We start from the raw sequence: 21,750 nt of genomic DNA, 5'->3' as shown, positions 1-21,750 counted from the left end.
AAAAAATCTGCTAGCAAATTGTGGTGGCATCTTTCAAAAAAAACAGCAACTTACCGGAGAGGAAAATCAGATATTCCTCACTCCATCCTACAATGACCCATCCATTTCACAGACTCACCCACTTAGGAACTTTCTATTCCTGTGTGAGGCATCCTAACCCTTTATCTGGCGGCTAAGGGCAGACTGTCTTCCAAACCCTCCTGGAGATAGCCCTTATTCCCACTCATTTTTTTTTACTTATGAGCAAAATCTGTTATCTAGGTAAGAACACCTTCAAAAGACATGCTATAGCATTGCAGAGGCTCACCCAGTCCAAAAAGAAGCAAATACAGATACCATCTGTTTGGCCTGTTGGGTGGAACTACAGATGGAGACAGTAATACCTCAAACAGCAATTAACAAGTGACTATATTCATCATAAAACACTAATGGAGGTTCCCTACCCGAAACTCCTAATAAAACCTTAAAGATCATGACAGTTTTTTGAGGAAGTCCTGGCTCTTACTGTCTGAGTTTGGGCAAATCACCAAACATTTCCAGGCCTCAGTTTCCTCACCTGCAAAATGAGATTTCTAAGGCTCCTTTTAGCACTAAAATCCTAGACTTCTTTAGATGGGGCAGTTCCCCTCCAACATTCTGGCAAATCACATACACAGTTAATCACAGTTCTTCAGCATGGATTAAAAATAGATAGTTTCCATCCTACCCACGGCTTACCTTTTCAACTGCTGTGTGTTCCTCATTTGCAACATTTGGTTTTCTTGACTCATTTTTAGACTTGCTCAGCCTTCTGGATACTTTTTCTCTGAGTAAGGTGGCATAACCAATGTGTTCGTAAATGGGGTTTGTTGTCATTTTTGAAATGTATTCAGAAGCTTTCGTTTCTATGTACAGTGTTATCAAGCCATCTGTTACCAGGTCGTGTATGGATTCAAACCTCTTCTCTCCCACAAAATGTTTCCCATCGTAGAAGAGCCTGTAATTTAAGGTCTGGTTTCCAAACCTACCCAAGAGAGAATGAGATGTTACAACAGTGTTACAACTGATAACAGTCAATAACAATGAGAACAATAGTTGACATTTGCTGAGCACATAATGTATGTCAAGCACTAGCCCAAGCATTTCACATGCTTTTTTTAATTTTTTTCATTTACTTATCATAGAGACTCTTTGAGATGGGTATAATTGTTATCGCTGTTTTAAGGCTGAGGAAACTGAGGTTTGAAGAGATGGGGGTACTGGGGAAACTGAGGTTTGAAGAGATGGGGGTACTTGCCCTGGAAAGAGGCGAAGGTAGGATATGAACCCAGGCAGTCCTATGGGTTATGTGATTCTAGAAATTACGTAGGCTTCTGGGTTATTATTATTTGCATTTATCAAATGAGAATAGCTAGAAGGGTAGTACCTGATTTACAAACATCTTACTAATAGATTTCCTTCATGGCAACTAGCCACACCCCTTTGCTTCTCTTCTGCACCTGGCAATTACCTCTGAAAGGGATGTCACTGCCCCTGATGCCCCTTATCATTGCATTTTTGACAAGCACCTGCAGAGCACCTGGTGCAGCTGCAGGAGACACATGGGGAACTGCCTGAAGCTCCCTGCTTGAGCCACCACTGCCAGAGTGCCAGCAACCTAACCTATAGGTCCCTCCCTTTAGGTGCTGGCTTTCCCCTCTTAGCCCTTGGTGCTGCATCTTGCAGCCACTGTGTGTCTCCCCCACAGGATGGTCAGCTCCTGATGCCGGGGTGCTGGGAAGACAGGAAAACCCTTTGCATACCTAGAACACTTGATAACTTTTGAAATATTGTATTATGCTTATATCATTTAAGAGAGGTTTGGACATCCCCAGTTGCAACTTGGAAAATACCTTTCCACAGTCACAATATCAAGATGTTGTACTGAAGATATCCTTCATAGCCTGGCCTGGGAAGTGTTTCCATTTATATTATCCTTTCTGTGGAGAAAACTCTTCCCAATTCTGATGAGTTCACAAATGAACTTTCGGAAGACAATCCAGTTCTGAAGTTGGATACCTTCCCCAAACCTTATGGGATTGCTGTGAGGATCAAATGAAATGCAATATTTGATCAAGGTTAGGAAAGTGCAGTAGATGAATGCCTTTCTGGAGGTGTGATTTTCCATATGCAGGATTTTAAAAGCTTGGGAGAGCCCTGCTCTGACGGCTTGCTGGCATGGAGCATCTTGACAGCCATTCGGAGTTCAAAGTGACCCCTGATGGAACCTCATGAACAAACTGCACGTCCTTCCAGGCCTACACATATAGCATGAGGTGAATAACTTCAGTATGGCAGCTGGGGACTAACAAAGCCAGAGGTATTTCTCCCCCAATTAGCTCTACATTCCAGGCAGAAGTGGCTATAGGAACACTAACTTTCCAGATAATTCTCCAGTTTACTTTGTGTTCATAAACAGAGCCTCATTGTCCACACATACAGCTGACATCTGTGACCGAGGAAATGTATGCAGCCTCTGATCTGCTGCTGGTGCTTTGTGAACAAAGTGAAAATAAAAATTGCCAAGTCACTTGTAAAGCAATTAAAACAATGAACAAAATCAAGCTCACCTTAGAGCTAACGTGTAGCATCCTGGCTGTCGCTGGCTTTCTCTAAGGATGTATGCCCCATCTACACCTCCGAGAAGTTCATCTGCCTGCTCCCTGGAGATGATTCCATGAAACCTATGGTGAGACAAGACCTTCGTTACTCTGAACAGACCACATGCAAAGTACAGATGACAAAGAGCTAGGCCAAAAAGCATGGTGGAGCCACACAAAATCTATAGCCCCCCAAGAGGATGGAGAAGGGACCAATGATTGCACACCTTGAACGTGGACATGGAACCACCTCTCAGCATGCACCCAAATGGGGAATAAGTATCCAAATAGGTAAGACAAAAGGAAGCACACCCAGTCCACCTGGCATTCAGCTATTGTCTTGGTTCTCAAGCTGAAAATTAAAATTGGAACTAAAAGCCAGATATGGCTCCTTTTTTAACCATGGTGAATAACAAAAGAGCAATTACCAATTTAGCTTTCGCTCAAACAAAGAGAACTATGTATTATCCTGATTGCAAACGAACACATTCATTATCAAGCTGCTTGCTTAAGGTGCAGGGTGTTTTTATTTTTAGAGGCTCATACTCTGGAAAGAATAGTGAGCTGTAATCAAACTCCTTCCATTTCTTTAAATTTTAGGGGCAATAGCTTAGGAATATGTCTGGAAAACGGACCTGTTTTTCTTTTTTGAAGATAAACTTTGTTTTCTTTTTCTACAACTTAAAAAGTACTGCATGTGCATGCAGACAACACGGTGTTTCCTGGGGGCTGGGGACTTGGCCAATGACCCATCTGCTCTGGAGATAGGCGTCTGAGGCCTAGAGAATGACTCCAGGGAGGGAGAGCGTGAGGTGGGGGTTTGGGGTAGAAAACCAGTCCACTTTCCCTGTTGCCGTTAGGCAAAGACAACTGATCAACCCACCAGCGGAGATCTGATTGATTGGCGTTTTTGATCGATCCGTGTTTGAGAGGAAGGTGGAGGAGCTGGGGTGGGAGCAAGGCCAGTGCCTAGGAGCCCAGGCCCTAGGATGAAGGGAGCAACACCGCCTTTCTAGATTTTCGATAAAATCTTGCAGAACTTCAGGGAATAAATTAGAGAAGATATTTTCTGCATAGAAAATTGGAATTGGGCAGGGGCCAGGGAGGTGAGCTAGACAATTTTTTTCCCCCAGGAATGCAAAGATTAAGTTAGAGAAGAAATGTAGCAAGATAATATTTTATAAAAATATACCTATCACAATATTTATTTCCAATTCCCTTTCTTTCTAACAACTTAAAAAGTACACCTTGAAAAGTGAAGCTTTTGTCCTACGGGAGGGAGGGAGGCCAGAAAAAGCTATGGTTTGGGGATCCAACATCAGTTCCTAAAAGTCTAAGAAGGCAATGACTTGCGAGAAATGGTTTTTCTGGCTTTTCAAATCTTGGTTTTAAATACTAAGAGCCAAAAGCTAGAGGCCTTGGAGCAGTGCTTTTCTGGAGTGAGGATAAATGTACCATGAAATATGAGCAACTCTCCTGCTCAAAAGGAGACCAGTGTCCTCCAATTGTTATGGGCGGGAGGCTTGGAGGGGTTTGCCAGGGCCTAGACACCGTGGGTCTAAGTGGGCCTCCCCCAGCATGGATGGGCTTAGAACTGGTGGATTGGTTTGTAGGAATCCCAGAGCAGAGACATCTGGGGCTGTGATTCTGAGTGTGGCCACTGGATCTGAGGACCGTGTAGAAAAGCCTCCCGTGTGGCACGAGGCTGGGGCAGGAGAGGACCAGCAGAGATCAGGCCCTGTGAGATGTGTGCACGCAGAGGGCATCGGAATGCTTCCCACACCCAAGTCAGGATGAAGGGGTTTGCGGCTGGGATGCACAGGTGGGGTAGGGGGCGACCATGGCAGAGCGGAAGTTGGATGAGGCGAACGTGACAGGGGCGGGAGAGACGCAGCCTAAAGAGGGCATAAGGATCTGATGTCCCTGCCTCTGGTCACTCCTGGGAGAAGGGCTGGAAAAAGGGGAGGTGGCAGTTAACCTGAAAGGGGCTAAGTTTTTAATCTCTAGAAATGGCAAGTTTAAGTGCTCTCCATCAGCAGAGAAAGACTGTCAAAATTTTAAATTTAATTATACAAAAGAATAAAATGACAATTTCGTGCACCTGTAGACCCAGTCTATATAGAACATCAGCCAACCCCTTTAAGCATGTTTGAAAAAGTCTGAATATCTATGATGTATGTGTCTTGTGATAACTTAAAAAGAAAGCATGCATAGACAAAAGACCAGAAGGAATAGATGAAGGGGAAAAGCTAGCATGATTCTTTTTCATAGTGGGACTAGAGGTGTTTTCTGCCTTCGATTTTCCTATATTTTCCAATTTTCCCAAATTAGTGTGGCCAGGTTTATTAATTTTTTAAAAAGAAAAATAATACACATGCACAGTGGGAAAATTCAAAATTTTAAAGTTGAAAGACACAAAATATATAAGAAAAATTTAAACAGTAGAGAAAAAGAAATGATTTCTCCCTAAAGGTAACCACTGTCAACAGTTTCTTATGATTCCTTCTGGGGAAAAATATGTATATGTACTTCCTGAATGTAGCATGCATTACTTTTTTGAATGGAACAAAAATACCATTCATATTTAATAAAAAGGAAAAGGGAAACACCAAATCTGAAGGTTTTAAGCTAATTTTCCCTCATATAAAATGTTCCTGTTTTGTGTGGTTAAGAAAAAATTTCCCTGGTCTCCTCTGACTATATATTTCACATGAATTGGGGGTTGGAGGATGAGAACTGGGTTATTCAATAAAACTTTAATGCAAAAAGGAAAATGCACAATAAATAAAATTCCTTTTGGAATTAATGTAGACAAATGTTCCATTTGAGAAGTATATAATAGGTTTTAATTTTCTCTATTTTATTAATTGTGCTATCCGTAAGCAAAATGCAAATCGGCATTTCAGGGTGGGGGGGTGTTACAATACAACAAAGATTAGACACTGGAGACGTGAGGATGGAATGAGAGAGAAGGGTTGGCCAATGTGGATATTAGAGGCTCTGGCTGAATTCCCAAGGCTAGGCAAGGAAAACTCAGAAATGTATCCATAGCAATTAAGAGGGAGCTGCTGGGCTGGGACAAATATGGGGGTCATTAATCAAGAACATGAGACTCTGATGGGTAAGGGAATAAGAGGAAGCAGGTTTGGGGATTGACCAGGAGAGTCTAGGAGGTGGACTTGAAAGAGACTTTGGCTCCTAATGCCTCCAGGTGAAGAGCAATTTGTGCATTTACACTCTCCCTCTGGATTGTTCTGCCTGCCCTCTGTGAGCTGTTCCACATGCCAGAGCTTTCAACTATGAATTATTTTTATGGTAATGCATTTTTATTTTGCAGTAAGTTTCTGAGAAAGTGAAACAAAACTAGAGTCCAACTTGAGAGGAAAATGGGGAGAAATAATAATTATGGTATTAAGGCAATTTGGCTAATACATCCAAGTAAAGGGAAATCATCATTTTGGTTTTATGGAACTGCATGGAAATGGGATGGCTTTCCTGAGTACTGCATTTACTGAGGTGCATGGAAGTCAGTAATTCAGCTATGGTTTACGATCTTTGACACCCCAAATGTTTATATTGCATTTAGGTAGAAAGTAAAATAAAATACTAACATAATCTCAATTATAGAAAATGCTGCCTTACATTTCAAATACTTTCCAAGCACTCAGTAGCTGCTTATGTTGAGGGAGCTGCAGTATGAGAGAGACACTTTCCCACATTAATGGAGAAACCAAGCACCTTAGTATTATAAAGAAAATTCAATACAAAGGAGTCTGATTGCATTTATTATTATTAAACTCATGCACAATGGACATTTGATGAAGACCATATATTAGAGAATTTTAAATATTTAATATTTAAATGACACTTGAAATGATTACTGATTAAATTATTAAAACAAAGAATAGATTAATACATACTCTCTTCCATAATATTTTGGTCTGTTTTCCACCTATATTAAAAAGAAGAAAAATATTAAAAATGCATTTGAATTCAAATCCGCTAGATAAAAATACTATTCAAATAAACAGAGAGTCCTGCTGTAATTTTATTACAGCTTTTATTCCCAAATCAGAGATCCATGAAGCTAGAATTAACCCATACGTTCTACTAGCTTGAGTAGGAATGATCTAGAATTGCCACATTTTTCATTCCCCACCCACTCCAATCTCCCAAATGAAAGGAATTTTCAAAGGAAACCAAGTGATGATTATCTTAATATTAAGGAATTTATAAAGCTATTATAAGGCTTCATTCTGAATTACAAAACAAATATTTCTAGCATGAATAAAACATAAACATTTATTCCAATCTACATCCATTTGTTTCATTTTGTATTTATAATAAACATGAATAGTGCACCTGGATTAAAAAATAAAACAAGTTTAATTTGGTCTCTTTCCAAATAACAGCAATATTCTAATATTCTTATGTTTTCAACAGATGGCCAAAGGGCTGAAATTCATTTGACACTAGAGGTACAGGATGTAGAGGAACAGGATTATGACAACTAGAAATCACAAATACTTCAGAAAAGACTTTTCAATCACTGCTTCAGTCTTGGTGTTATCACATGAGGTGATGGTCACATATATCATAATCTACTTCCATAAAAATTTTATTTTCTTCTGCTTTTGGTGTTTGAGTTGGTGAGAAATTAGCAGGAATTCCATGTTTAGTTTTTTGTTCTGATATAACTGCAGGGACCCTCAAAATAAAGTAGGGCCACATTATGTATAGATTTTGGTTGATGGTTGTAAGTAAGCCAGAGTGTTTATGTTTATTTAACTAGAGCAGAGCATGAGCCTGGCAACTGTTTCCTGTGCAGTAATTTTGGTCTACAGTCAAATGGGCAGTTTTCCTTGCAGGATTTGCAGGTGGTCACAGTGGTGGGACTTCTAGGAAACAGGTGGTCTCCTAGCCTACCTCCACCTCCAAAGGAAGCAGGGAATCGGAGTTGGCGGGAGGACACTATGGATCAGGGAAGAGGTTCAGGAAGGGGGAGGTGAGGCTCTGAGGACCACACGCACAATCTTGCCTAGGACAGGCCCAACTGGAATAAAACGAATCTCCTAGACACTTCAGAATATGTGTTTACTCTTCTGTGCATTCTACTCCAGAAAAGCATTGAACCGAGAGGGGGCATCTGCAACTCTTCATCTTCAAGGTCTGAAGCCTGAGCAATGTCATTTGTGAAAGATGATCTAGATAATATCATTAGTAGAAACACAAAGGATATTTAAAAAAAAAAAGAAAAACAGAAAAAACCTTGTTTTCTGATTTCCTCTCCATAAATGATGTGTGCTATTACTCTACATGCCAGTAAGCTTTTTAGCATGAATCGAACATTTTGTCATTTATATCATTCTATTGGCTCACAAAGACTTTACATATTTTAATGACACTGTAGATATGTGAATGCGACACCAAAATGCCATAGAAGAAATTTAAGAACAGAAAAGCCAATAGAAGTAGACAACTTAAAATGGGCAAGATATCTCTCCATTCTTTGAGAGTCAATATTGCAAAATTTGAAGTGACAATCTTATTTCCATCCTTTTTCCCAAGCTGTAACACAAATTTGTAAAATCTGGGTGTAACTCCCAACCCCTCCCCTTCCTCTATCCTTTTATCTTGCCCCAAAGGGAAGAGTAATTAATCTAACTTCCCAGGCCGACAGCACGGTAGATAGATCCTACTACTAACTCCCGGCATGCAGCTAACTATTTAATAAGTGTTGAATTTAATTGACCCTTAACAAGACAACAAATTGCTTTCAGTTCCTCAATCCATCATCAAAATGTATGGTACATGTGTCCTGTTCAGGGCTCTGTGTGCAGTCCTTTAATGTTCATGAAGTAATGACCTTGCAGGGGTAGCTGAGGGAAGGCATGAGTTGCTCAGGGGTGTCCTGTGCTTGCAGCAGGGGGCAAACACTTAAAGAGCAATCTAACACAGAACCCAAATAGGGAAGTTAATATTTATGGTGTCTTGAGGGATTCCAAATAAGATCCGCCCAGAGGAGAGTTTGATCCAACCAAGGGACAAATCTTCCACATATAAAAACAATCAAGCACAAGCACTGAACTGTGTGGCAGAGATGATAAATGCAACGTGGCCATGGAAAATGGCCCTGATATCACATGGGGCATATACAAAAATGTCATTCATTGTTTATTCAAAACTCAAATTTAATTAGGCACCCTGCTCTTATTTCCTTTCTCCCAAATCTGGTAGCCCTACCTAGGGGGAAAGGAAAGATGGAAGTAAGAGGGAGCAAAGATTAAGGATGCGGGCAGTCATCCCCTCCTTGCTCCTGCTGGTTGGGGCTGTTTTGATAGCAGCAGTCTGATCCAATCTCTCTTCTTTTTGTTGTTTCTGCAGCTCATATAAAAAAACATAGCTGTCCTTGTTAATGTTAAAGAGAGAGAGAGAGAGAGAGAGAGAGAGAGAGAGAGAGAGAGAGAGAGAGAGAGAGAGAGAGAGAATGACTGGAATAAAAAAACTAACCTCCAAACCTTCCTTTTCATAAACTTTTTTGCTCACAGGAGTCTAAACATAATCCCCATCTCTAAACTTCACTAAGCTTTAAAACCATTGTGAGTTTCATTTTCATTTTAAGTTAAATCACCCCTGAAAAAAAATCATAGGACATCCACATTTTTTTTTCAAGTTGTATAATACTGGATCCTCAGAACCTGCCAAAATACAATCAGCCTAGTGGCAGGGCTCCTGGAGACAAGGGAGCTGCCTAGAGAGACTAGTAGTCTCCACACCGTGACCCAGTAGTGCCTTCAGGAACACTCACTCCCCAGGTGCGATCTCTGCCACCCTCTCGGGACTCAGAATCCATCTGTGAAATGGGGACTTGGTTTATGAAAGAAGCTATAGCACTGAATTTCAGTTTTGGTTGTGTAAGACTCTCTTCTGTAATACCCATGAATGTAAACGAGAGCACAGCTGATTAATAAAATGTAAGGCAGCTCAGAAGCTCTTCTTGCATTCTCATTGGGGATTATGTTTGTTAAAATCAGGCAACTTGATTCAAAAATGACAAAATAATGTAGGCGATCACATGGATTCAGGAAGGGAATGAAAATGTAACATATCCCTGCTATTGTTAATCATCTTGGGACAGCAGCCAGATTCGGACAACCCATCCCTCTGGAGAACCTGGGCACTGCGGATAAGGACTAAAGGCCATTGGATATGCAATGCCTGCTCTTGGGATTTAGTGCCCCAGCTCCAAGAAGTCAAAGAAGCCCACCCTTTTTAAGAAAAAGAGGAAGTGTAGTAATCTCTGGATAGACTACTGGAACCTCAACTACTGGATCCTTAGATGACTGACCTGGCTCAGAGAGGAACATCAGTACTTGCTGAGGGAAAGCACCAAGTAGGAGATCGCCGAGTGAGCAAAAACGTGAAATGTACGGGTGAATTTGGCATACACAGTGTGACCATACAGAATGGTGATTGCTTTTTCTAAGATACAACTGAACATTTTATTCTAAATAGACATCATCTATGTGAGAATAGCTCCCCCCCCCCCCCACCAGGTAGGCAATAAATGCCACTGAGCCCCTGCTGATCAGAACATTTCTGGAATTCCTCCTTTGGAACTGCCTTAAGACATACTGCCCTTTCTCTTGAATCCTCTTACAGTTGCATTTCTCAAAGTGTGGTCTGGGATCTTTCAAAACGGAAGTTTCAGGATGCTTGTTAAATATTGCTGATTCCTGACCTTTATCTTGGACCAATAGAGCCAGAATTACTGAAGGTGGCACTGGAATGTGTATTTAATCAAGCCCCTGGATGATTTTTAAGCATACTAAAATTTCAGAATCATTGGTATATGGAAACATATATTTGTCTTTTGAGCATGGATGTTATTTCAGCAAAGAGGCAAAAGTTATTCAGAGTCAGGTTCAGTAAGTGGGGTGAGTGAGCAAACTAGAAAATACATTTGAGACAAAAATGAGACATGATCATAAGATGATAAGATCTTCACTGTGACTTGTTTCACAGGTATTTTAGAAGAGACATTCCCAACATGCTCTGAACAATGTGAACTTGGCAGAAATAAAAGAACAGTTTCCCAAGATGACTGATTGGAAAAGACAACACTCACGTAATGCACGTGTTACAGTAAATTCTATTTCTTGACTTGATAGTTGCAACACAAACGTAATTAAATGGCCAGCACTGCGATGACCTCACCTATTGAGGACGACTTCAGTCCTGTCTCGTCCTGTCCATGCAATATGCACACTGTGCTCCCATTAACATGAAGCCAATGCCAATCAATGCAGATGTAAATGTTAAGGCTTCCAGCCTACTGGCCTCATTACCCTATACTCATCCTATGCTCCAACCAAGTCAAACAACTTACAGCTCCAAATGTATACCCCCTCCAACATGCCTGCCAGTTTTCCTAGGTTCTTTTTAAAAGATACTGAACTCTCTTTCAGTCAGGGCCAGATCATGTGATGGTGGGAAGGGCAGGCTCTGGACTCAGACCATCTGGCTTTGAGAACAAGTTTGGCCATTTATTAGCTGTGGGACCTCACGCAAGTTACTAATCTCTCTGGTCCTCAGTTTCCTCATGTTTAAAGTAGGGATGATGACAAAAGTATTGCCCCATCACATTCTTGTAATAAATAAATGAGTCAATACATGCAACATACTTGCCACAGTATCTGGGCCACAGAGAGAATCAATGACTGTTATGTACTCCTGTTATCCAGAGAATGCCTTCTCTGTATGCTCTTGGAGCTCCTTTTACATATCTCTATTAGGAAACTTACCACCACACCATAGCTGAAACATTTACTTCCCAGTTTCTTCTCTACTCTGTGAGCTTTTAGAAGCAAATGTTTTGTCTCCATCATCATTGTATTCCCAGGATCTTGCCCAATACCTGGTCAATGCAGGCACCCCTTATCTGAATCTAATCCATCCCTGAACATGTGTTAAGCAGCAAATTTTCAAATAGCAAGTGCCTATATTCAGTTATTTACAATGGAAACAGTAAAAATTCCTTCTTAGTGCATCCAAAAATATCGTTTTCTCAAATATTATTAAAGTGCTCTTTAAATAACTAGATAACAATCTAATACGAATTTCTGCATAATATAAAACATTTAAAATGCCAATTACCCAATTGCTAAACATTGAATGGAGTAATTAGTAGGTATGTTGGTGTGTGGTCCATAGCTGAATAGAATAGCAATTCCGGAATATTTTCCTTCTACACTGAAAGTGTATTAAAATAAAAATACCCAACAAAATAATATTGCCAAAGATCTGAAAAATTACCGGCTAAACTGGACCTGAGTTGATAGTGCCCCCAGCTACCTGGCATAAAAAATTACCTAAGTGTTAAAAGTTTAGGGAAAAGAGGGGCTTAATGATAGATAACATATACAATATGCTTAAACATGGGGCCACAACAGGAAAACACTAAGATACTAGAGAATCCCACCCTACACCATCTAGCGTCCTGCTACTCAAAGTGTGCTCTGGGACTAGCAGCATTGGCATCACCTTGGAGTTTGTCAGAAATGCACAATCTGCATTTTAGTAAGATCCCAAGAGGATCTGTATGTGTAGTAAAGTGTGAGAAGCACTGCTACACATGAGAAATTGTGATAGCAGGTTTTTAACTGGGATAGTAAGTTTGGCTAAAACTTCCTGTAACTTAATATAGCCAACATTTGAATAGTAAGCTTTTGGTTAGCAAAGGGGGCCTGTACTCACTACATGTTTGCACAATGAGGGGAAGAATATGGATTCAGATCCTTGTTCATTGATTCAACTGCTATGTGACCCTGAGTAGGTTATGTTATTTGTATGTATTTCTATTCCTCAACTTACAATAAAACTGGAGTTTATAAAAATGTCCTATTTAATAAGGATGTTTTGAAGATTGGATGAGATAAGGCATGTGAAAAAGTGTGGGACTTGGGACTATTAAATTAGTCCTTACTGAGTGGCTACTCAGTAAGTGTCAAGAACTGTCCACAGGGTTTCATGTATTATCTCATTTAAGTCTCCAAACAACCCTACTGTGAGTACTATGATTTTACAGACTTTATATACCTAGCTGGAGGTCACAGAGCTCGTAAGAGTCTGGTCCTGGAGCTGAACCAGACCTTAGGATCCAGCACACACACACACACACACACGTACACACACTTAACTACCTTGCTCCACTTTCTCTCTAGGAGATTCCAAAGAATGTGGGTGCCTGCATTGGCTACCAAAGCTCTGCAGTTTGGCTACATATTAGATTACCTGAAATCCCCCTGATTTTCCTTTGCCAGGACAGAACACCTTAAGATCTCTTTAGAATGTACTGAATTCCTTCAATGACTTAACACATGAGAACTTGGGGTGTATTTTCCTTAATGTAGTGATGTGTTGGGTCTCTCAAATACTTCCCTATAATTCAGAATGATATATTTTTCCAACCTACATGGTTTATTTTTCAATTTATTCTTCTAATTTTAAGGACGAATTCTGAGGCTTTTGCAGAGCTTGAAAGAACAGTAGGGTGACAGCTGCACAGTGAGAGGCAGGATGCATGATCCTCAAATGAGTTTGCTTTATAGTCAGATTACCATTGCTTAGATAAACACAAGTTCTTTTATATTTAACACAAAGACATTTCAAGAATATTGTGAGTCCTCTGTAAACAAGGTTTCCAATTATTGAAAAAAGAAAGCTTTTATAATCTCTCAGCAGCTGGTATACATTAAGTTTTTACCTAATAGAAATAAGTTAAAAATCCAAATTAGCAACCTCATAAACAGAGCAGCTAGACTGCTAGATTTTTTGGATATAGATCAAGTGAGGGAGAAAAAGCTTTCCATGGGGGATTTGTATCAGTGATATTTGGGCAGTTTCATCCCAGAAAAAGTAAATATAGGTAATTCCTTTCTAATTAGAAATCATGGATCTCTCTTCAAAGGGAGAAAAAGAAAATGCAAGTACTTATATTTACACCTTTGTAATCACTGTGCATAGTATAGAATGAAAATAGAACAAACTTTAAAATTCCGTTTCTTTTTATCTAAAGCTTTATTTTCCCCATGGCATTACTTTAACACTTCCGAAACTCTGATGAGGTGAATTCCTTCCTGTCTTAATTAGAATGGATTAAAAAAACCTCCTGGTCAATCAGTCAGTAATAAACCTCCTTAAAAGGTTACCAATGGGATTGGCTACGTTCTGTGAGTATATAAGCCATGCACCACATTTCTTTGTCATCTGGGCACTAATAACTGGGCCTAAACATTCTGTCAACTTGCAGGTACACACAAGTATATTAGGCTGGGGCTGCTCAGGGCCAAAGCAATTTGCATTTATTTGGTTGCTTTTCTGCCTTCAATTTTTTCAGATTTTTTTTCAGGAATTACGTCTTAAAAACCAGTTGATAATATTAGAACAAATAATAAGTAAGTCACTTCCTTAGACCAATGGTTTTCAACTGGGAAGAGGGTGATTTTGCTCTACCACCACCACTACCCCACTCCCCGGGAGACATCTGGCAATGTCTGGAGACAGTTTCGAATGTCATGACTGGGATAGGAGCTGCTGGCATCAAGTGGTAGAGGCTGAGGATGCTGCTAAACATCTTGCCATGCACAGGACAGCCCCACAACAAAGAATTCACACAGGGCAGCCAAACAACAAAGAATTATCTGGCCCACAATGTCAGTAGTGCTCAAGTTGAGAAACTGCTCTAAACTAAAACAACTTTGAACTCTACACTATTTTCAAGGAAGGTAATTAAAATCTTTGAAAAATCAAAATGCAAACAAGTAACAAGGACCTTAAATACATTAGGTAAAATGGAATAAAAAGAAGATCAGAGGAAACATGTTTTAAATAATATTAATAACTTCAAAATGTAGCTTCTATGAAAAGAAAGTACTTGTCTTTTCCAAGAACCGGCTCCCCCTTGGAAGAAATTTAAGCAATCTAAATTATATAAAAATTAAGTTATTACTTGAGAGTAATCAATTACAATGTGTATACATTTGAACTAATGTTAAAATCCCTTACTGCTATGGGACTCTTGCCTCACAGCCTGCCGCTCTGAAACTTTGTCCTGATCTTTGGGTTGGAAGCAGAACTTGCATTCCTCACAGCTCCTTGAGGGCACAGAAGACACCCCAGGAGGTGGCTGAAGCATTGTCTGAATAGCTGTCAATACAGACCTTAGTAGGGTTCTGACTGTTTAGGTTCCACTATATAAACAGCTATACAAAATAAGCATCACCAAACAAGAAGGTGAATAAGCCCAAATTACTTACATTTTGATTTGAAAAGGAATGGAAAGGTAACCACACGCAGACACACACACAAATAAACGTCTGGCTTCACATGTTCAGCCCTTCTGTTTCTGGTTCTGGACTTTTGGTTCGGACCCACTAACAGTGACACAGAACCCGTTAAGGGCAGAACCCAGGAGGAGCAGAGGAGGAGCCAGTGCTTAACAATTGCCTGCAGGATGTGTGCCTGATTTTTCCAAGGAGCAAGTTTTGGAGCTTTTTGTCACTTGCATTCTACAGATAAGGACTAGAAAGCCCCACTGTTGTTGGTGGAGAGGAGGTCCTAACCAAGGTCTGATTAATGCCAAAGCCTATAACCTTCCCCTACACCAAGATGAAGGGAAATTGTCCAAGGGACAACAGATCCGATACACTCATGGAGAGCACTGATTTGGCTGTAAATGGGTGGTTTCATTCAATAGTCAGAACACCTAAAAGTGAGAGTATCTCCAAGGTCTGGAATACTACTGGCACATAGTAGATGCTCAATAAATACTTATTGCATGAATAAATGGATGGCATACAGTATCTTTCTGGCATGGCCCTTGCTTAGGTGTCCAGAATTTTTCCTGAACTGCACACATTCCTTTGCCCCACCACATCCTCACTCCTAATACACAGTTCTTTGTGGTTTTTGAAACACACCCTGGTTGTTCATTCGTACATCCTTTTATGCTATTCTTTGGTCAAGTTAGTTCCTCTGCGTGGAATTCTAACATTAGCACTCCAATTCATCTACCATGGACTCTAGCAAAATCCCACTGACCTTAAAAATAAGAGCTAAAATGCTGTAGTCTTGGGAACATCTTTCCTGAATGGCTCAAGCAGGCCTAACTATTACTTTCTATCCCCATTCTGAGCTTCATAAAGGTCTAAGTTAGAGCTATGAACTTATTGATTTTGATTGTGGCCTTTTTCACCTCTGAATTTGAGCTCCTTGAGGGAAGGGTTCCCACCTTTTCATCTCTTTCCCCAGCACCTAACAGTGTATCTTGCACAGAACTCAATGGCAGTAACAGACCAACAGGTAAGACAGGTAAGACAGTTATTTAATTTCCCTACATCCCCTTTCTGGGGCTCACTGAAATTTCAAAAACTACCTCCAAGGAAAAGTTGGCAGTGTTGACAGCTCACGTCTTGATGCTTTACGCCACCAATAAAACTTTCTCCCTCCCAACTTTCTGAATCTCTAAAGAGTGAAGAGTGCAGACCACAGGGACAACCATGGCTTAGACTTCTTAGTGATTCTGTGAATCAAGGCCCCACATGTCTCGAAAAAGGGGAGAACACATAAACCAACACATAAGCAATTCAGATGCTCTGTCTTTGGAACTCGCAACTTGAACAGAAACCATTAAGAGAAACTGTTCGAGTTGATTCATACGCATGGCAGGGCCCAATCATGTTCATTCTCACCTCCTCCACCGTCATCATCACCATCACCACCACCATCCTCAACACTGCCGCCATCATCATCATCATCATCATCATCATTGCTAATAGTTATTGAGAACATACTATGTTCCAGGCATTGTTCTAAGCACTTCCTCCACATATGTTAACTCATTCAATCCTCACAACTACCAGTAGTTAAGATCTACTATATTCATTTTCAAAGGACAAAGTGAGACACAGAGGAGCAGAGTGTAAAGCAGGTGGTACTATCTGGGAGCTCTGGCTCCTTAAAACCCACTCCACAGCCAAGAGGTGTTATCAGTCCTGCTCCCTGGATCTCTGCAGATGCCCTGTTTCACATCCTTCCTAAAGTCCTTTGTTCAGCTTTTCTTTCCATTCAGGGAACTTTCTCATATCCTTTCAACCATTTCCCTGTCCTCACCCACTTTTTTTGGCTAAATTTAGTATGAATTGGTTTCTGTTACTCCCAAAAGAACTCTAAGCGATATTGCTGGAGTCAGGGTGTCTGTTAGGTTTTCCAAGCACCACAGATGATTCTGACACATAACCAGAACTGGGAACTAGACTTTGGGCAGCAGTTCCAAAACAGTGAGAGAATGAACATATCCCTAGAAGCTGGGGACCTCTAAATGAATTTTGATCCACTCTCACAATAGGTTTCCAGGAACAACCAAAAGCCCACTATGGGTGGCACTTGCCTCTCCAGCTGGCCTCGATCATCCTTCCCAGAGCCCAATTTTACCCCAATCTTCCTTGCTATGTCTCCCCTGGCACATATTCCCTAGCTTTCCATGTTGGCTCCTAACACTCACTGTGGGCTCTCCTTGTCTGAACAACCCAATTAGGTACACTGTTCTCTAGTTCTGACCTGGCACTCCCTTGTCCATTGCTCTGTACTCATCCTCTGGCATCCTGAAGCCACAGTTCTAGGTGAGATGGGCTCTTTCCTGCCAGTAAACCAGGTCCCATGGAAGCCACACTGGCCAGGTTGGTTGGCTTGCCTCCCACCAGGAAAGGGAATCAAGTGTGACGAGTCAACCTGCCCATCTTTTTGAACTTCCTACAGATAGGAACCTTCTTTTAAAGAAAAGAAATCCTATAAAGGACAATCAAAATCCAGGATCTAATCATGGTCAGAAATCTCATCTTGATATCTATGCTCATATGCAAAATATGCTTCTTCCCTTCCTTTGGTGTTGAGATGAACACCTGAGAACATCCTCTATAGAATAAGGCCTTAGACTTGATCTCTGTGCCACCTTATCACCGGTTTTTCCCCAAACTAAATAATGCTTATTCTTTTAACTTATTCTAATAGACCCCATTTTCCCAATCCTTAATTCATCTTCATCATTCTCCTCAGAACTCTCTTTAAGTTCTCCACATACCTCTTAAGATCAAAGAGTACCCAATAGAAGCAGCCAGTAGAATCAAATCAAATCAAGGGAGAACTAATGCTGCTGTTAAATTTCTAGGGGGGTGGAGAAGAGTGGGTGAGTATACTCATTTAATTCCTCTTTCTTGTTAGTGAATTCCTTCCTTCAAAGCTGAATGGTATTTGCGTTGAGTGGTACTAAATGTACTTTGGAAAAGGCGGCGCATATTCATTACTCTCCTTCTCCCCAGGAGTTGGGTTTTCTCCCTCTCACCTCTTAGAAATAAGAGCAATAAGTGTTCAAAATGATGAATAAAATTAATCTACTTAAATAGAAAGAAAGAAGAACAGAACTCAGGAGATGGTAGAAATTAAAGACCAAAACTTCTGTTTGGTGCAGTGTTTCGCATCCTTTTTTGCATTATCCACCCCTGTGGAACAGTTTCAGATATTTTTTTTCCCTAATCCCTCATCAGTGAAATTTTAATACCACAGAGATACTCTATATATGTTTATGTCCTGTATGTCTATTTGTGCTTTATATATAAACAGAGTAAGGTTTTTTTTTTTTTCATGCCCCCCACCCCCAAGAACCAATTTTTATCCCTTTGGGTGTGACATTGTCCCCACTGAGAAGTCATAGTTTAGTGGGATCTTCATGGCATTCAAACACTGTTACATATATTCTGCCACCAGGAAGGTGTTTTTTACCTCCTCCTTATAGATAAGGCCATCAATTCAGGATTTTCTGGATGTATTTCAAAGTAAGTTGCATGCATAGCACTCTTCCCCTCAAATGCTTCACCATGCAAATCATTAATTAGAATTTAATAACAACTAGATTTTTTGTTCCAGAAATTAAAGCAAACGAGTTTAGTTTACGTGTTTGAGGTTTTTACCAAATAAGCAGATCTATAACCCTTTAATCTCCTGTTAATGGAGCACCGTGCCACCTCTTCCATGAGGCCACCATTTCTTGACAGGGAGAGCGTGGCCATGAGAAAGCAGGTGAAAGAGACTTGTTACAAGTTAGTGCTTTGGCCTCTCTCATCAATTTACATTTGTTAAATTCAAAGACCAAATGGGTTCTTAAAAGTGGGTTAGGATCAAATTCATCCTAATGACTCACTTTTTTGGCTAACACTTCTATAGGTTTGGGAGATGGTAGATATCAAAGACCAATATTTCTGATATATAAATGTTAGGCACTGTTCTGAGTGCATTATGTGTATTAACTCACTCTTCAAAATTACTTTTAGTGTAAGGAATCAGCAAACTTTTTCTGTCAAGGGCTAGATAGCAACTATTTTAGGCTGTCTCAAGTACTCAACGTTATCATGTAGCTTGAAAGCAGCCACAGATAACACGCAGCAAATGGGCATTGCTATGTTCTAATAAAACTTTATTCATAAAAACAGGCAGCAGGCCAAAACGGACTAACAAAACATGAGAGTCCATTCTCAAAAATCAGTTTCAGGCCCCTTATAGTTAGCTCAACACACAGAGCTTGCCAATGCCTCAAAGGTCTTTTTATTTAATGGTGGGTCAAAATCATCTACATTCATACCCTTCCAGCTCTTATTGTACTGGGAGGAGAGAACCATATTAATTTTTAAACTAGGGTGCATTGATGCCAACTTAAAAAAATCACAATGAACTAAGGCAGAAAGTAGTTCAATAATATTTTTAAACTACTGAGAATACTGAGACAGTAAGGGGTCTGCTCTGTATCTTGAGTTGAGAGGTAGTGCCAAAGCTGCACTCAAAGTTTTGAGAAGTCGTAGAACCCTGAGGGCCATAACAGAGGAAAGGGACAACCGGAGAAGTGTGATTACAGACTTAATAGGGATATCCGGAAGATACAAGGACAATTCGTCAAACAATCGATGTGTAATTACCCAGAAGGACACAAGGTACTGGATGGCAACTAAAATGCCTGTCGGGCTGTGCCAAGGCTATTTAATTTCCTTCCACAGCACATGGGAAGATGACACTGCCCATGAAAATAAGGAAGAAGAAAGAGATATCATCATTAAAGGAAAGCTTGCTATTCTGTAAAACAAGATAGGGAGATATGGTGCACTTGAAGCTAATGTCAAGTGAGACTATGATTTGTTGAAGGAGACAGCAAAAGATGATTACTTGCCAATGGCTCAGTCACTGTCAGCCTGGACTCAACGTGCAGACTGGTAAACTGAGGCCAGAAGGGGCTAATTAATTCCCTAAAATCCAGGCTTGAGACATGCTCATTAATCCATGGTCCACTGAGTGAAGAAACTAGCACCCTGGAAAACTGAAATACAATTCAAAGTAATCTGAACATAATGATAATGAACTCAGTATTTTTATTAATGCAGAGGTCCATTAAAAGCAGGATGAAATCTTAGCAAGGATTTGTGCACAGTCACAGGATAGGGAAAATTTTTTTCTTAAAGCTGGAGTTCCTACTAGTATATACTGGATATAAATGAATATGAATATGAAATCATTTTATTTGAGTTGAATTTGAATAGTTTTATTATTTTGAAATGTAAGCATAACACTGAAAAGTAATGCACCAGAAAGGCTAGAGGGGAAGAGTAGGAAACCAGGCTGAATTAAGCACCCTTACAAGGAAGATTCACATTTGGTCTCTACCACAGAAGAGAGTATGAGAAAGTAAGACATAGCAGAGAAAAAGGCAGCATGTTTTTACAAGGCGAGAAAACAACACTGGGAGGAATTGCCTCCAGAAAAAAAGAAGGCTCTGGGGTGATGACATGCCATTTGAAATCAATGAAAAGTTTAGCAGAGTGCTGGGCAAACATTAAGCATTATCAGGAGACAAACATCAAACATTATCAGGAGGCAAAAGTGTATTGTTTCCTGTTATACTGAGGGCTTGAGCAAAGAGAAGGAGGCAGGGACAGTGGTTGGAAGAGTGAACCTCACACGAGTGGGCATCTGAGTTACCTGCAGGGCTCACTGAAACTCAGATTGCTGGGCCCCATCTTCAGAGTTCCTGACTGTGCAGATGTGGGGTGGGCCCAAGAATCTGCATTTCTGACAAGTTCCCAAGGGATGCCATCACTGCTGGTCCTGGGATGACACTTTGAGAATCACTGGGTCAGAAGCCTAGTCCTGGATTCACACTGTCTGAGTTTGAATCTGGCTTCTTCCCCTCCTGTGCTACTACTTGTCTTAAACCTCATTTCCTCTTATGTAAAAGAAAGGGATAATTAGAATGGTACTTACTCCAAGGGATTGTGGCAAGGCAAAGCATACATAAAGCACTTAACCTAGTACTTGGGACACAGTAAGTAAATAAATATTCCATCTCTGCTAGGCCTCATTACTATTAAGGGTATTAAGGGGCTGACAACAAATAAATCATTAGGCAATATCATTTAGGGCGGTAATATTAAAATCAGGACTGAGATTGCTCCATCTACATCGTTCCGATGGAAAGTAGAATCAAGGTCAGAAATCTGCTTTCAAATAGCTTGCTGGTTGTTTAGCCAGGTCACACTACCCTAGGAGGCCAAGTGTAACTTGCCTTTATCAGCACTAGTTCTCAGTTAAAGTTTAACCATGTGAGCAAAATATGAAGTTTGTCTTTAAAACCTCCCCAGTGGGCCTGGGGCTATGCACCGCTTCCTTTCCAGATGGTCCTGGCCACCTGGCACTTTTGTTGGACCGGACTTCTTGGAATCACAGAGCAGGCTACCTGTAGGTGACTCAAGATTGCAACTGCTGTGAAGGAGTGACATATACTTTCCATTTGGATTTGCAAGACTAGTCTTTCAAAAGCCAGTTACCTCCTCATAACCACTGTGCCCACACTTGGGTCACCCCACTCCCACCCCCCACCAATGAGTAATGTCATTTTGGGTGATGGCTGTCAGCAAATAGGCTGGGTGAGCATAAAAGCACACACATTGTAATACATGATGCTATTGGTTATTCTTTGCTTCTAAAATAACTAACTACACAATGTAGTCGTCTACATCTCTAATAATCATATAAA

At 40.5% G+C, this 21,750-nt stretch overlaps 1 protein-coding gene across 1 annotated transcript in view; it reads right to left on the bottom strand.

The window, feature by feature from the left end:
• Positions 1 to 21,750, bottom strand: part of CHN2 (chimerin 2) — a 297,938-nt gene that overhangs the window by 105,626 nt on the left and 170,562 nt on the right. Inside the window, exons 4-6 of the mRNA XM_037836971.1 lie at positions 6,539 to 6,570; positions 2,589 to 2,702; positions 718 to 1,003 (exon numbers count right to left, since the gene is read on the bottom strand). Coding sequence (XP_037692899.1) covers positions 718 to 1,003; positions 2,589 to 2,702; positions 6,539 to 6,570 — 432 coding nt within the window. The remainder of the gene's footprint in view (positions 1 to 717; positions 1,004 to 2,588; positions 2,703 to 6,538; positions 6,571 to 21,750) is intronic.

This window comes from Choloepus didactylus, chromosome 5, assembly GCF_015220235.1.
Source record: "Choloepus didactylus isolate mChoDid1 chromosome 5, mChoDid1.pri, whole genome shotgun sequence".
In the NCBI taxonomy this organism is placed as follows: domain Eukaryota; kingdom Metazoa; phylum Chordata; class Mammalia; order Pilosa; family Megalonychidae; genus Choloepus; species Choloepus didactylus.
The sequence above is the reverse complement of the archived record's forward strand: the minus strand, read 5'-3'. Positions and strand labels throughout refer to the sequence as shown.